Genomic DNA, 17,984 nt, shown 5'->3' with positions numbered 1-17,984 from the left:
GAGGAAGTTGAAGCAAGTCGAGGCGACGGTGTTGATCTGGCGGGTCATGGTGAGGGAGGAGTCTAGGATGATGCCGAGGTTCCGAGCATGGTCCGTCGGGGTGGGTGGGTTTCCAAGGACAGAGAGCCACCAGGAGCTGTCCCACGTCATGGGGGAGGGACTGAGGGCGAGGACCTCAGTCTTCTCTGAGTTCAGTTTTAGGCAGTTGCAGCTCATCCAGGCTGCAAGTTCTTTCATTCCTTCTTGAAAACTGAGTCTGCCATCTTCGGGGTTCTTCATGACAGAGGGGATGAGCTGGGTGTTGTCAGCGTAAGATACAATGCTGAGCCCATGCTGTCTGACGATGGCGGTGAGGGGGGCCATGTAGAAGTTGAGGAGCATGGGGCTGAGTGAGGATCCTTGTGGTATTTCGCAGTTGATCTCTGCGGGTTCGGAGAGGAAGGGTGGGAGTTTGATCCTTTGGGTTTTGCCGGAGAGGAAGGATCGGATCCAGTCGATGGCGGTTCCCCATATTCCGGCGTCGTGGAGTCTGGCGGCGAGAGTGTGGTGGGAGACTGTGTTGAAGGCTGAGGAGAGGTCTAGTAGGAAGATGGCCGCAGTATGGCCCTGTTCCAGTAGCATGTGGATGTCATCTGTGGTGGCGAGGAGGGCGGTCTCGGTCTCTGTGACTGTGACTCTGAAGGGAAGGAGGGAGATGGGCCGGTAGTTATTCAGGTCTGTCAGGTCTGCCATGGGTTTTTTGAGGAGGGGCTTGACTTCTGCCTGCTTCCAGTCTTCTGGAAGATGCCGGATTCGAGGGAGGCGTTGATGGTCCAACCCAGTGCAGGAGCTATGGCGGTGGCGACTCTGTGGTAGATGTGGGGTGGGCAGGGGTCCGTGGGGGCTCCTGCATGGGTGTTCTTCATGGTCTTGGTGGTGTCTTCAGTGGTAGCAGGTTTCCAGTTGGTGATGATGGTCGGCCGGTCATCGGTGGTTTAGAGGGGGGTGGTGTCCGGAGTCTGTTCACTGAATTTGTCGTAGAGGGCCTTGATTTTCAGGTTGAAGTAGGAGCTGAGCTTGTTGAAGAGGTCCTGGGATGGAGTGATGTCCGCGGCTTCGCTGGGGGGTTTGGTGAACTGCTGTGTGACTTTGAAGAGTTCTTTTGCGTTACATGAATTAGAGTCAATTTGGCTCTTGATTAAGGTCCTCTTGGTGGTTTTTATGCGCTGGTGGTATTTGCTCATGGCGTTTCTGTAGTTGTTCAGGTCTTCTGTGGTTTTCTTGTTCTGCCAGGGTTTCTTGAGGTGCCTGCAGGAGCACCTGGCTTCTTGGAGGTCGGTCGTAAACCAGGCGGCCAAACATATATGTTTGTAAATGATATTTGTGTAGTGAGATCCTAGCCATAGTGGGGAAAAGCTTACAGGGTCAAAAGCACGCATGCAATAAGCGATTGATAGGAGCAGTAGCCAGCTTGTCATGGCCAATGCATTATAATGTATTTGTCTCTAAAGGGATGCGTCCAACTCTTTACTTGATTGGAGAATTATTGAAGCCATCCTGATGGAAATGGTTATGTTGTTCCAGATCCTGGGTACCTAGATGGACAAGGCCTGCTTCCTTGTTTTATTAAATAGTTTTTAAACTCCATCCAGATTATCCCACCAGAGATGTTGAACATGTCTGAAAAACGGTATAGGTGAAAGGATAAGCACAGAGAAATAAATGTATATTGGATTTGGAAATGCCCAGTGTCCCCGGTCTGGATCACGCTTGGGAGAATACCAGTTTGGAATAAGGCACAGAAGAATATTGGCTTTTTTGAAGAGATGTTTTGATAATCGTGATTTGAATTAAGTGCTGGGGTATTTTACTCTATACTTGTCTGAGTAGAAATTCTACGTTCAAAAGATAGAATTAATTTGTGTATCCAGACCTGATAAGGGTTTACATTATTGAAATGAAGAATTTATAGAACTGTTGAACATAATACTGGCCTCCTTTCCACTGGGTCAAGTGTTTCTTTTTTGAGATGTTCACACTTTAATTGGGAGGCCGGGGGCAGCTGCTGTACAGTACAGTGACACAGATCGGCATTGATTCTACTCTTATACAGTTTTTGTTCTTGGAGCCCTGATGATGTCCATTGCCGGACGAAAAGCGTTGGCTGTATTGTGATCTGTATACTTTATGTTTTTGGATTAATTTGGAACCTTTGATTTTGATGAAACGCTGTCGCCATCATTTGATGAACTTGACTTCAATAAAGAACTTTGGGAATCATCAATTTTGAACATACGAAAATTTTTGAATAACACGACGCTCCTTCAGCTGTAATAGTGACTTCATGTTGAACATGTCTGCATGACAATGCAAATGCATGTAACGGTGACATTAGAAGCTTTAGTAGTAGTTAGTTCACTTGTGCTAGACTTTCCCTCCTAACAATAATACAGCCCTTTGCTGACATGTGGATTCCCTGCTCTGAGACTATAGACTGGCCCTTCAACAACAGTTTACATGAAAGAAAAAAGGAACTACTGAAATAGTTGGCAAACTGTGCTGTTGGAATTAGTTTTGGATTGGGGTAGGTATTGTCACTAGTCATTAGCTACTCTGCATTTTACAACTGGTTTCCTTCCATTATATGCTTGAAACACAAACGAACCTCCATATGAAGAGCAAAGAGTTGTAACCTGTTGTTCTTCTGTAATCAAGGAGTAGGCCAGTTGGATAGTCTACTGTTAGACACCAGGAAAGAAGAGGCTGAAAAGTGGCTCCCTCCTGTGTGAGTGAACTAGCAAACCATTTGGAAATGAACTACACTGGTGTCCTGGCTGGAGGGAGACTTGGACCTCAGGAGCCTTCACTGGAAACTGTGAATTAGTATGTGATAACAGGAATAAGACTTTACAGAAAATAGACCTATGGGCTTAGTACGTCTTTGGGGGTCCTACTGCGGAGGCACCAACACGCCATCTGCTGTTGGACCGCCAAAGCCACGGTGCACCCACCCACCACACTTGTAATACTGCGGGTTGGCCAGCAGTGTGGCGGAGGTCAGACCGCAACTGCGTGTATGGCCGTCCTATGGACCACCGTACTCGTAATAAGGACGTTAATAATTTTTAGACCTCTGGCGGACCGGAACAAGGTATCAAGACTGCTTGTAGAAGATTTAACCTCAGCAATCATCTATTGCCTGTTTGTCATGGTGAGAGCTTTTTAAAGTGAGGTTGAAGATTACCTCAAGACTGCTGAAAAGAAGTATTCATAGTCATGGATGGCATGTCAGATACATAATTCTGCCTTGACAAGCTGGAAGACTTTGAGAGTGAACAAAGTAACTATGTTTGAAGGTAAAACCTGCAACCAGGACATAGTGGCAAGGTAACCATAGAAGCAGAGGGGCATATTACCAAGCAATAGCGATAATTATCGCTATTGCTTGGTTAGAGACAAAATTTTACCGCTGAGCTGCGGCGATTTTTACCGCAGATAAACCTTGGTATTACCAAGGTTTATCGCAAATGCGATAAAAAACGGCCGCAATGCATGAATATCGCTGAAAAGTCAGCGATATTCATGCATTACCGAGCTAATGCTCTTAGCCATGTTATCCACCTCCCATTGGATAACATGGCTAAGAACTGCTCAGGGCAGGTGTTAGCTTTTGGAGATATTCGCGCTTAGCGCTAATATCTCCAAAAGTTGGTAATAGGAGATAGCGATGTTAGCGACTGTTTCCAGTCGCTAACATCTTGGCACGCCCACTTTGCATGTCATTAGTGATAAATATCACTGACATGCAAAGTGGGGCCCAAGATGGTCGCTATCTCCTACTACCTGTCGCTAACTGGTGTTAGCGACAGCTAGGTAATAGGGAGATAATTTTATCTCTGCTTTCTTGGCTTTTAAAGCCAAAAAGCGGAGATAAACCCCCTTGATAATATGCCCCAGAGAGACCTCAGAGGTTACAGAATATGCCTTAGTCTCCTTTTGAGCTATTGGTGTCAAAACTGAAGGGAATTCAAAATCCACATTTTCCCACTTCAAAGGACCCTTGCCAGCTACAGCATCCTACCTTGCTCCACTAGAGAAGTTTGACATTGCACAGAAAAGACCAAGGGCCAGATGCACTAAGTACTAACTAGTACCAAAATACTGATCAAAATTTATGATCAGTATTTTGTGACTCGTGTGGTCATTTGCATACCGATGTATATGATAATAGGTCGGTACGCAAATTACTAATTTCTAGTATGCCGCAATTCGACCTACCTCGTGGATATTAGTTTGGTAGGTCACAAATTGTGACCCACTTGGAATTACAGCCATCACAGAGATGGTGGCACGCTGAGGTAAACGGACCACAGCGTCTGTGGTTGCTTTTAAATAAAGCATTTTTTTGTTTAAATGCCACACAATTTCCTTAAAGGAAAAAGGGTTGCATTAAAAAAATGAAAAGTGTAAGTTTCATATTTTAAGAGTAGGCAGTGGTTCGCAGGACCACTGCCTACTCCTTAAAATGTTTTTGGCAGCAGTCACAAAAGGGAAGGGGTTCCTCAGGCAGATTGCGACCGCAAAAAGGCTTCGTACATCTGGCCCTAAGTGACTTATTTAGCTCTTGTTGTAATGTGCTTCATTCTGCCTGTGCAGTGGAGGAATATACTTTGCTTCATTAGTGGACTACAGCCTACCATGTTTAGGGATCTCTACCTGCCTGTTGAAGAGCTCTATGCCTTCGGGAGGTGCTGGTATGGCATCTCTTATGGAGGCACTGAAGCTTTGCTGTGCAGGCACAGTCTTCAGTGCATTCGTGAAGCAAAGTGTTTTGTTTTCCTGAAACAAACTCCCAAAGCAGGAGTTTAATTTTAAAAATTAAAATATAAATGTCCTTGACATAATGGGAGTTTTACCCAGCATGTGGGGTTATATATTTGTTAGTGCTGCCATGTTATCCCTGCTGGCCCCAAACAGGAAAAAATATATTTCGGAACATCTGCTCTAACTAGGGGGCATATTACCAAGGGCCTTATCGCCGCTTTAGCGGGAATTTTTCCCGTTAAGCGGCAATAATTTTATCGCCCTATTACCTAGCTGTCGCTAACACCAGTTAGTGACAGCTAGTAGGAGATAGCGTTCATCTTGGGGCCGACTTTGCATGTCAGCGATAATTATCGCTAATGACATGCAAAGTGGGCGTGCCAAGATGTTAGCGACTGGAAACAGTCGCTAACATCGCTATCTTCTATTACCTCCTTTTGGAAATAATCGCGCTAAGCGCGATTATCTCCAAAAGCTAACGCCTGCCCAGAGCAGTTCTTAGTCATGTTATCCAATGGTAGGTGCATAACATGGCTAAGAGCATTTGCTCGGTAATGCATGAATATCGCTGACTTTTCAGCGATATTTATGCATTTCGGCCGATTTTTATCGCTTAGGAGATAAACCTTGATAATAGCAAGGCTCCGAAGCGATAAAAATAGGTGAAGCACGGCGATATAATTATAGCCGCTAAACAAGCTTTGCGATATTTTTCTAGGTTGTTTATTCTGAGGTGCTATGACTGGCTGCCCAATGTGAATCAGGCCTTTGGTGTATGATATCCATTAACAGAAACATAATGGTTTGTCAGGCTCTTAACAGAGCGGGTGAACCAAGAGTTTAGGGCACAGGGTACTCTTCCACATTTTAAATGGAGTGCCCTGTTTGCCAAATTCACAATAAAGCATTTAGTTTCAAGGTATAACTTTGAACTGGTGTTACCTGTTAAACTTACCATCACAGTTGGCCAAAAATTGTGCCAATGTTTCCATCAACATCAACAATTTTATGTTTACATGGTGTTTCATTTTCCTTATTATTTTTTTCTCTATTTTCTCAATTATTTTGGGAATTTCAATGTGTTGTTTCTTTACTTTAATGTTGTTTGCTACTGCTTGATCCTAATACAAATATCTCTGGAAAAAGTGCGCTTCTCATGCCGTTGCTAGCAGAGGTTGAACAGAGTTTTTCCAGCAAACTCTATTCTGACCTGTCACGATATTGTATTTTATCAGTTAGTGGGATGCCTCTTCCCATATAAAAATAGAAAAACTCACAAAGAGGATGTCAAATTTTGTTGTCATGAGTTTGAGCTCATTCATTTTTACTTTAGCCTCACTCTCACTAGTGCAGTTGAACACATGCCTATGTCACAAAGTAAGTCCAGGAGATACATAGCTAGAGAGACCAACATACCAAGAGCTTCATTTCCTTAGTGTCTAAATAAAAACAGAGGTAAAGAAACATTCTATACATAAATGAGCCCTCCTTTAGATTATCAGCAGAAGGAGATAGTGGTCTCAAATAGCAAAGCACATGGTCGCAAATCTTGGCGTGAATGACATGGTCTATCAATGGCAACAAACATGTTCATAAAACTCTAATATTCATAAACATTTAACACATTCATTTCAGACATTGCTTGTTTTTTTGTCTAGTGAGGAAGTGAGACCCCATGCTGATCTGGAGACTCCCCACTTTTATGAAACAATTTTCTCAGCCTTTTCCTTTTTTGTTATTCTTCCACCTCCATCTTCCTCAGTCTCCTGTATAGCCATTATGCATGAGCAAGCCAAATGACTGATAAATCAAGTGCATTTTGCACTTGTTTGCCTCAAGCCTATTTGTCAACTTTTTTAAAAATATGGCCAACACAATCCACGGCAAGCAAAAGACAAAGACAGCAGAGCTCCTATGCATGATCAATTCTAAAATACTTGTAATTGCAGAAATACCAGAATGTTGTATACCTACATGCAGAATGTTAGTGGGGTTTGCAGTCACAGGTACTGATTTGGAGTTGGAAAGCAATACAAAAGGTTCCAAACGGCGGGATTGCAGTCTCTCCCGGGACAATCAATCAGAATCTGGAGCATCAACAATGGCTCCTCATCTCTAGGCAGTAGTCCACCTTCAGATACTCCAGCATGATTGTCACGGCCCCTGGATAAAGGATTGCAAAAGCCTGGAAGTAGAACTATGGACCGGTTGATGGAGATCAGGTCTTTCGTTGGGTGGTGGGGGGAGCACACAATGCATTAAACTAGGACTCTTAGACATGCTACAGGGGACTTTGTCAACTGTCCCTCTTTTTCAAAGTTGTTACTTTTATTGGAAAATGTATTTATATCTAAACAAAACGTGCAGTATTGTTATGTTTATGATATGCAAGTCATGGTTATAAATGTATTTTTGTCTTCTTTTAAGGAGCATATTTACAAATTGATGAAAAGTGATTCCTATCCTCGTTTTTTACGATCCAGTGCCTACCAAGAGCTGCTACAGGCAAAAAGAAAGGTATTGTCCAGCCTGCCTTTTTTATTAGCGCTAGTAGTAGTATGCTCCCCAGTGAACTTAGTCTGCTCCCTGTCACCGGTCTAGATGCTGACGGTAATATGGTAGGTCCAGAGATGACTTCAGGCAGGCGGTCCTTCTAAGTGATATTGAAGGTCATTTTATAACCTTACGGCTGCCGTAGTTAAATGCCTACTCCAGCGTTCGGAACAGGACTCTAATGCCGATGTAGCCCAGCTACAGAGGGCTGGAGGGCTATTCGAAAATTCTGCTACTAGAGGGCAGAATGTTCTAACAAATAAAACAAAATCCTCACAGATCCTGAGGGGATTGAAATCCCCTCGGGCTTCGTGAGGCCTTGGTTCACAGCAACAGTTGTGCACGACTACATTGGAATGTTGGAGCTCCGGGCTTCTACCAGCCATTAGAAGCCCAGAGCACTCCATTATTTTCAGTGGAACTCCCAAACTTTCAATGTTCTAATAATTGTTCATTTATTTCATTTTTGCATGCAGTTGGCTTTACTGTATAAAAATAGAAGAGAATGGGCACGAAATAAATTAACATATAGATTGAAGAGAACCTGAATGTTTGTAAGTCATATGATTCAAATGTACTCGCCCTCTAAAAAGTTTGGCATTTGAGTCTTTTCATACCAGCAGACGTTTCAAAACCTTTAACTCTGCTCATCATCTTCACAAGTGCATCACATTAAAAAGTGTATCCATTCCTTAACTACTTATTGAGAAACAGTGTCACTATCCAAGGGAACGTTGGCATACAATATGTACATGACTTTCCTTAACTACAGTCAATGAACTGCAGATCCCGCTTTAAGACTTGAAGATTAAACCATTCTGGTTCAGACCAAAGAGATATCATTCATAGAAGGAGTGCAGAAATGCACATATGTTTGATTAACAAAGTGTGGGGCATATTATCAAGCCTGGGCGATAAAATCATCGCCGCTTTATCGGCAGAAAACTGGAATTCCAATCGAAGCCCATGTTAGATGTGAAGACATCTAACATGGGCTTCGATTGGAATTCCATTGAGCATATTATCAAGCCCATTATCGCCGCTTTATCTGCAGTTTTCTGCCGATAAAGCGGCGATAATTTTATCGCCCAGGCTTCATAATATGCCCCCGTGTTCTCTGGGGTATCAATAATGCTATGTTTCACCCACAGCACATGTCCATTGGGAATACTGCATCAGCATTCCTGCACCTAAAATGACTGATGACACTGTTATTAGCAATTTAAGAATGCGGGGATCCTGCATGATTTGATCTTCTTGAGGATTTGATAAGAAATGTAGAACTAAAGGAGGAATCTGGAGTACCGCTCCAGAATCATGTGTTAATTTCCATTTTTGTGGGCAAATTTCCACCCAATAATTTCACCAGTCTTTAGCTGGTGAAATGAGTGTGTGGCACGGGGAGGCGGGATTTAGTGGGAATGGAGTTTTCAGCCATTCTTTGTAATTCCTGATTTATCTAGAAAAACATTTCCAGTCGATTCAGGATTTACACAGTGCCTGCAAGGAGGGTCTAAGGGGCATATTACCAAGCAATAGCGATAATTATCGCTATTGCTTGGTTAGAGAGAAAATTTTACCGCTAAGCTGCGGCGATTTTTACCGCAGATAAACCTTGGTATTACCAAGGTTTATTGCAAATGCGATAAAAAACGGCCTCAATGCATGAATATCGCTGAAAAGTCAGCGATATTCATGCATTACCGAGCTAATGCTCTTAGCCATGTTATCCACCTCCCATTGGATAACATGCCTAAGAACTGCTCAGGGGCAGGTGTTAACTTTTGGAGATATTCGCGCTTAGCGCGAATATCTCCAAAAGTTGGTAATAGGAGATAGCGATGTTAGCGACTGTTTCCAGTCGCTAACATTTTGGCACGCCCACTTTGCATGTCATTAGTGATAAATATCACTGACATGCAAAGTGGGGCCCAAGATGGTCGCTATCTCCTACTAGCTGTCGCTAACTGGTGTTAGAGACAGCTAGGTAATAGGGAGATAATTTTATCTCCGCTTTCTTGGCTTTTAAAGCCAAAAAAGCGGAGATAAACCCCCATGATAATATGCACCTCCATTGTTTTTTTTCAGCGGATAATTTGTAAAAATAAATAAAGGAGTGCTGGTACCCAAAGCTCTGCTCAGAAGCCTGTGGCCGGTGGGTAGTCTTGATTCCACTGCATGCATGCCTCTTAAATCCACTCGCTGCCCCATTAGCTCACTATTTCACTTTCCTGCTTTCTCCCTAAGCGACGGGCTTTCCTTGTGTGTTTCTTCCTGTTTTTTCCTGTCCTGCTCTTGGAAATTGTCTGATGCGGAAGAAACAAGTCCAGTCCCCAAAAACGAGTGTAGGTGGGCCCCAACAGCAACCACTGGATCAAAATAAGTACGCGGGGGGCATATTATCAACAAATAGCAATACTTATCGCTAAGTAGGGTTAGCGGCAATTTTTTTTATCGCTGCGCATCATGGGATTTTATCGCTGCAATAACGTGCTATTAGCAACGTTTATCTCAAAAGCGATAAAATTCCCGGCGATAGCGGCAAAATCCGTCAATATCGCTGAGAATACAGCGATATTCACGCATTATCGCTACCAGGGTCTTAGCCATTATATATAATGGCATTGGATATAATGGCTAAGAACTGGTCTGAGCAGGTGTTAGTCTTTGGAGATATTTGCGCTTAGCGTGAATATTTCCATTGCTACGCCTGTGTTGGTAATAGGCGATAGCGATGTAAGCGACTGCTTTCAGTCGCTAACAGGTTGGGTATGCCCACTTTGCATGTCATTAGCGATAAATATCGCTGACATGCAAAGCGGGCCCCAAACCGCTCGCTATCGCCTACAAGCTGTCGCTAACTGCTGTTAGTTACAGCTTGCTAATAGGGCGATAGTATTATCGCCGCTTAGTGGCCGAAAACGGCCGCTAAAACTGCAAAAATTGCCTATCGCCCCCCTTGATAATCTGCCCCTGGGTTTGTTAATGTATTGTGTATTACCAACTGTGTTATTGCTACGCTAGAAAAATAGAATATTCAGAAAAATAAATCGTTACCAAAAAAAGGATTCACAGAGTCTAATGTGCAGGTAACCAGGTCACAATTTTAAGAATACACTGCTTAATGGCCAACCAGTGAGCTTAAGAATGAAGTAGACAATATGAGTGCACCGCCACAAAAAGTGTATGCATGCATAGAAAGTTCAAAACTGCTGTTGAAACTTGAAAAAACAAAACTGAAATCAAAATGTATGATTTTTTTTAGGACTCGACAGGAATAACATTTTCTTGATGAGGATAATTGCAATTAGGGAATGAGCTCTAATTATGATGATGTTTTGACTATGATAATGATAATAGTGAGATTACTAATAACGACGTTGGCAGTCATCAAAAATATGTTTAAAGTAGTAAAAAACACAAATAATGGTGGAATGTCAAAATTATTTCCAAAATGTACATCACAATTAATTCTTCAATGTTATTGTTGGCCACAAAACTGCAGTTAAAAGGTGAATGAAAAGCAGAACACTTGATACAGAGCGTAGTATAAAAAATGGGAAACCTTTATATTTTGGAATTCTTAAAATCATAGGGGCATATTATCAAGTAAGGGCGTTACATTATCGCCGCTTTTATCGGCAGGAAACTGCCGATAAAGCGGCGATAATGGGCTTGATAATATGCTCTATGAATTCCAATCGAAGCCCATGTTAGGTGTAAAGACATCTAACATGGGCTTCGATTGGATTTCATACAGCATATTATCAAGCACATTATCGCCGCTTTATCGGCAGTTTCCTGGCGATAATGTCACGCCCGTTCTTGATAATATGCCCCATAGTACTTATAACTGACTTTCAAATAAAGCAAATTTATCAGGCCGACTAAAGAATGACAAAATGTAGCTACTCTTTCGGGAGCACGAAGGCCCTGATTCACAAATGGTAATTTGCAATATGTACAATGTCCATATGTGCACCTGATTGCCAAATGCATTAACATTTCCATGTGTGTGCATCGGAAAAAATCCCGTCTTGTGGGTAGATTCCAGAGCAAATTGTGAAAACCTTTTCTTATCCTCGAATACGTTATAGTAATCAAAATCTAAAAAAATAGTTTGACAACTTTATTACTTTTTCTTTCAATATATAGTGTATTAGGCAACTGTTTTCTGAAAAGAACTTCCTTGACATATCGGAATGATTTGCAAAGAAATATGCTGACCTGAGTCTCGAGAAGCGAAGTCAGTTTAGAATCAAAGAGCATGGGATCAAATGTTTTCCCCACTTTTGTGATATAGAAAACATTTTGTGTAATTTGCGTTGTGCCTCTGTCCTTGTCAACTCACTTTGCATATGCAAATTGACTCATTTTAATGTAGTACCTCTCTGACCCATCTTTCACCCCTCCACCAATTCCAAGTGGGTCTGTGCTAATTTTCAGTTGCACCACTCACAGCTGCGGCACTTATTATCCTTGACCTATCTACAGCATTTGACACAATGAACCACAGGAGGCTGATCAACCGTATCACCACTTTGGTCAATAAATATAGGGCTAAATCCCTGCGGATATATTTTCTTACTGATAGATCACAATTGAGTAGTGCTGGGCAACTTTGAATTGCTACTTTCTCTCTACCCTGTGAGTTCCGCAGGGCTTATCTATCAGTCCAACTCTGTTTAACATTTATGTTAGAGAGTTGGCTCTCTAAGTCAAATCCTTTGGCTTTGTGTTAACTTCTTATGCTGACGACACCCAAATTCTCCTGTCCATTTTCAAAAACTGTACTGAGATCTCGGCCACTATTCATGATGGTATGCTGGCTATCAGCACTTGGATGCCCAGACACTGCCTGAAACATAACTCAAGAAAAATTGAGGTGATCCTTATTTGGTAATCTATTGCCTGTCTGGTTGTCTAGCTGGGGGCCGGAAGAGGGATCCCTACTACAAAGGTAAAATTCTGTATGTGATAATAGATGAAAAGTTAAACTTCAAACCTTGTCAACTCTCTAATCTCCTCTTGCTTTTACCTGCTCAGAATGATTAAAAAACTCTTCCCTTTTATCCCAGTGGAGGCAAGAAAGACAGTAACCACAGCACTGGTCCTTTCTAACTGGATTACTGCAACAGTCTTTATGTTAATATGCAGGGAAAAAACATTAATAAGCTCCAGATGTTGCAGAATGCGGCAGTTAGGATTCTCACGGGACCCCTACATTCAATTCAGTAGCCAAAGAAATTCGGCAGCTGCACGGGCTTCCAGTAGGAAGGAAAATCAAATTTAAGGCTCTGTGCATAGCCTACAAGGCATTGCGCAATATTGGCCCTGGGTTTCTGAAACATTCTTTTCAAATATACACTCCTGGTAGACAGCTGTGATCGCTACAGGGATGAACCTCATGACCACTCCTAGATTTTACAAAGCCAGTTGGGGAGGCAGAAGCTTTGTTGTCGGAACTACTAAGCTATGGAGCAACCTGCCATGCCGCATCAGTGCTCTGGCCACCCTCATCTCTTTCAGAAAAGAGCTAAAAACGTGGCTCTTTCACAACAAAGCTCTATCCTGCTTAGGAGTAGACAGTGCCAAGACACCTTAGGGTATCTGTGCGCTTAACAAATTGCTGTACCATAACATTTAAGTACAGTTAATGCTGCTGATAGTTTCCCCAATGGTAACTGGGAAGATTTGGGGTTAGTTACCAACTGATTACAAGTATGATCCTGATGGTTCATTTAAAAATGAGAAAATATTTTGAAATCCATAATTTCTGTATTTATTATTTCCCAAGTAATTCCTAATTGTTCTCTTATATTTCACATGGCAGCTCCAATTGTGTCTGCAGTTGAAGTCTCTCTGTGAAACATCAGAGGTTTGCAAAGTTAATACATATCTTGAGATTCTGATGGGGCCATGTGAGAAATTGGTTGTTGGTTGAGAATGGTGAAACCCTATTCAAGAACCAGTCCCAATCCTTTTCAGGTTGAACAACAAGTCACTAAATTAACCTGTGCTTAACCCTCTGATAGCCTGGAACAAAAACTTTCATACTTATCCCCATGCGCGCGGCGCGTTTTCCCGCTGTGCGCTGAAGTTTTAAAAAACCCGCGGTTCATGACGAGCTCAGCTCGTCATGAGCGTACGAGAGGTGTACCTCATGACGAGCTGAGCTCGTCATCAGCGTGGAAGGGGTTAACTTGGAGGCAATGTGTAAAGCATTTATGCAGCATTTAAACAGTAATAAAGTGAAAACCCAACACAAGAAGACTCCTCTCTAATTTAGAAAAATAGAGTAAATTGAAATACATTATTGGATACAAAAATGCAATCAGTAGAACCGGAGTTATGAAATGTAAAGATTTATAGTGAAAAATAGCACCTAAAAGGTCAAAGGAACAACCGCTGACATTTACTTGCGCAAGACCACGTCAAAGTCGAAAGTTATGGCCAAATGTGATGGAGCGCTATTTGAATACATGAAGTGGATGGGGCCCAGTCTCTATTTACCTTCAGACTTAGAAGAGTTTTGGAAGAAAAATTGCTGAGAAGGTAAAGTTCAGTGGGGCAAGGCAGCCGATGGTGCCAAGGAAGAGGAGACACTGTTATCGGGGAACCAAAGTTGTGGTGAAGATTTCTATGTTCAGACTGAGTCTCTTTTATGGAAGTTAAAAGGCCTCCAGCAGAACGAAGCTGCAGGCTGTAACCGATGAGGGTTCCATAAAGCCGGATACCTCATCTGCACGAAGTCAGTGAAAAGAATTTGCTGAGAGGAATGTAGTGGGAGCTGCGGCCAATTCAGGCCGACTTGTAATTTACCTTGGGCGGTTAGGTGAGCAGGTAGGTCCCGGTCTCCATTGATCGCGAGTTTTGGATTTGGGCTATCTGCACACCTCTAGTACCACTTTCAAGAGGCCATGAAGGGAGGGGCACCACTTGAAGGGTCAGGACTACTCAGACTTGATCCAGGTGTTGGTTCAAGATGGAGCCTTTTCTGTCCCTGAGGCTTTGATCAGGAGGCCAGCCAACAAGCCCTTTGAGTCACTCTGAAAGTCTTGGGTGGAAGCAGGAAAGCAGGTTTCAAACAACAGGGCAGTCCTCTGAGGGCACCAGGCAGGCTTCAGGAAGCAGTGCAAACCTCTTGGTGTAGCAGGGCAGTCCTATTACATACACAGCAGGCTATAGGCATTCGGGAAGTCCTCTGAGAGTCCTTCCTCAGGTCCAGAATTGAACCGAAGTGTGGGTCTGAGGGTTCTAGTTTTATAGATGGCATCAGCTTTGAAGTGGCAGAAATGTCTGGAGTTAGCAGCTCCAGCCATACACACAGAAGTGTCAGGAATTTCCTACCTCCCTGCTCAGCACAGACTGTCTGCAGTCACAATAGGCTAATATGAAGTTATTTGTATGTGAGCTGAGGCAGGGTCTTCGAAGTGCAAGTGGAGCTGTGCACAGCTCTGGCCCTCCCATTGTTTTTGGATCACCCATCCTGCCAACACCCAGTCTCTCTATTTTGGGGGAACATCCTTTTCAACGCAACTTTTACCACGCAGTGCCTTTACGACGCTAATATTACAACGCATGTCATTACAACGCATAGCGCTGGGGGGGCGCTCTAGGATAGGGAATAGATTTAATTTACTATCCAACACCTTCCCTACTATCCACGGGGACTGGAGTTGGAATAGTAAATTAAACTATTCACTATCCAGCACCCCTTAACACTATGCGTTGTAACAGCATGCGTTGTAAAAACTGCGATGTAAAGGCATGCGTGGTAAAAGCATGCGTTGTAATGTCATACATCCTCTATTTTGTGGCTCTCTGGAATGAACACACAAAAGCCAATTGCAAACTACACCTAGTAATATGCCCAAGAACCAGACTGCAGGCACCAAATGGTGAGGGCAAGAACATGGGAACTTTCTAAAGTGGCATTTTCAGAATTGTGACCTAAAATTGCAATTCCTTATACACCAAACATGATATTTGAACCTGCCTCTGAATTAAAGGTACCACTTATTAAATGTAGTAAGTAACACAATGTAATCATATGGAATGGGTATGCCCCACAGTAGTGAAAACATTTGTTCTCACTTTTTCACTACCAGGACATGTAATACTTAAAAGTGCATGTCCAATGTTTTAAATGCAATGCGCCCTGCCTATGTGCTGTTTAGGACCTACCCTAGGGGTGACTTTAGGTATTAAAAAGGGAGTTTTAGGCCTGGCAAGGGGTTTATTTTGCCAAGTTGAATTAGCAGTTTAAAACTGCATACACGCTGAAATGGCAGGCCTAACACATTTATTGAGGGGCTACTTAATTTGGTGGCACAATAAGCACACCAAGCCCACTAGTAGCATTTAGTTTACCAGCCCTGGGCGTATGGTATATACCACAGTGCCAGGATCTTATAGGTAATTTAAATATGCCAATCAGGTGTAAGCCAATTTAAGCATGTTTTAGCGAGTGAGCACAAGCACTTTAGCACTGGTTAGCAGTGGTAAAGTGCATAGAGTTGTAAGACCGGCAAAAACAAATTAAGCAACACAGGAGGAGAGAAGGTCAAATATTTGGGGATGACCCTTCACAGAGGGCAAGGACCAACACGCTGGAACTCCAGTTATCATTTGAATTAAAAATCTTCTTCTAATCAGGGCCAATGAAGTAAGGAGTTCTGTTGGAGGGTTCTCCACCAGCAGATTTTCTTTGACCACCGAACTTTGAGACGTTTTGAAATTCTGACTCCCTACTTGAGTATGAATGCTGAATGCAATATGTGTTGAAGACAGTCTTGGAAGTTTGTAAACGTCTTAACCATATTTCATGTCATTATGCTTCCTTTACGCATTCAATTTAAACATTGAGTCAATATTTACAATAAATATTACACTTAAAAAATTCCCATATTTTTCAGGTTACACTTTAGCACATTCCATGTACAGTTTGTGCTCTTAAAAGCTTTTTTTTGGATTGGCAAGGACAGTACATAATGTAATAGAATATGATGGCCTGGGCCACACAACCACAATGGGATTGACAAGCACTCCTTCGTTGGGGTGTCCCAGCACTAAATTGCCTCTGTCGCTATAGGATTTCTAGAAGAGTGTTCTGTTAACTGGACTGGAAGAGGGGTGAAGACTTACCACTAAAGGAGCATACTCGAGTCCTCTCTTGTGAAAACGCACCGATCCAGCCTAGTTGTATTCTGCCTATCTGCTACAACCTGTGAATTGTAATATATAGAAGAAAGACTCCCCTTGTAAAGAAGATCGTCACACTGGACATTTAGACACAAGTATGCCTTTTCACAATCCTCATCTATGCAGCATTCCTTCGTCTAGTACAGTAGCCTTTACGTAACCAGTGGCATGCTTGTCCAAACAGAGTACTTTTTGTGAGACCCGCCTAAGTCACATTGCTCAAGCCTTATTCAGAGAAAAATGCTTTATCAATTATCGAAGGAAGTTATATGTTTCCATTCATTGCAAAACTAGAGGCTATGCCCTTTATGTGAAAGGAAAAGTTAAATAGCATATAAGAAACAATTGTTTGGAAAATTGGGGTGGATAGACTCCTGCTTTAATAATATATACATTATGAAAAGAAACACAGCATAAATTGAAATTTAGAGGAGGGGTGGGGCTCCTGAAGATGGTGCGCTCCCGCGCCTCATGTATTATTTTCTGACGTTACCGATCTGGGTGCCGGGCTCCATCTTCCGACAGCTCCATTCTATGGCTGGGGGATTTCTCTGGGGACAGGCAGGCGGCGGGTCGCAATGGCTACAATGGTACGGCCGAGAGCTGATGGGGTTATGGCAATGCCGGACTTTGAGTGGTACTATTTGGCGGCACAGCTGCAGTGACTCGCTCAAGCTGTGGCTCGGGAGCTCCGGGGCCCGGAAGGTCCCATGGGATGATGGAACCCACGCTATATCTTGTCCTTTATAGTTCTTCAGCAGAAAATGCGACTTGAGCTGCTTACTGCCGAAGAGAGGACGCTGAGGCTGTGCTGGAACCGGAGCCAGCGCCAGGCTGGAATCACCCGCCCGTATGCCCTGTAGATACCACTGGGGATGTGCACGGCTCTTCCGCATGGGGGGGATTGGACAGCATTAGCTACCTGGGAGTTACTGGGAGTACATGTGTTGGGAGACCTCTATGAAAACAGAACTCCGTTGTCATTTCAAGCCCTGCAGGAGAGATATGATCTCCCGCGAGGGGGCTATTTGCTGCATTCAGTGCTAGTCTCAGCAATGCAACGCCACTGGGGGACGGGATTGATGGAGCCGCAGACCTGTATAGCGTGCCAATATGTGGTAATAGCGGCAGGGACATTAAAGGCGATCACGTGCCTTTACAGGCGCATGCTGACAGAGGCACAGAAACCGTTGTGAGAGTTGCCGGAGAAATGGGAAGCGGACCTAGACAGGGAAATGCCTGAAAAGACGTGGGCCCGGTTAGTTAGGAGAGCCTGGAAGAGCACGAGGAATGCTAGATTTCAATTGGTGCACTTTTATGTTCTGCATAGAGCGTACTTGACACCAGCTAAGATAAGTATTTCAGTGCGGCCGCAGCTCAATGCCCGAGGTGTGACTTAAAGGGCGTCAATTTCCAGCATATGT

General features: G+C 43.2%; 1 protein-coding gene across 2 annotated transcripts in view; it reads left to right on the top strand.

Annotated features, from left to right (window-relative positions):
• The window catches only part of RGS7 (regulator of G protein signaling 7), a 1,941,513-nt gene that overhangs the window by 1,809,380 nt on the left and 114,149 nt on the right, over positions 1-17,984 (top strand). For both annotated transcript variants that reach the window (XM_078646934.1, XM_078646935.1), the window contains exon 16: positions 7,231-7,320. In XM_078646934.1, the coding sequence (XP_078503060.1) occupies positions 7,231-7,320 (90 nt within the window). The remainder of the gene's footprint in view (positions 1-7,230; positions 7,321-17,984) is intronic.

Source organism: Lissotriton helveticus, chromosome 6 (genome assembly GCF_964261635.1).
Source record: "Lissotriton helveticus chromosome 6, aLisHel1.1, whole genome shotgun sequence".
Taxonomy (NCBI): domain Eukaryota; kingdom Metazoa; phylum Chordata; class Amphibia; order Caudata; family Salamandridae; genus Lissotriton; species Lissotriton helveticus.
Note: the sequence above shows the minus strand (reverse complement) of the source record. Positions and strands in the feature narration are given on the sequence as shown.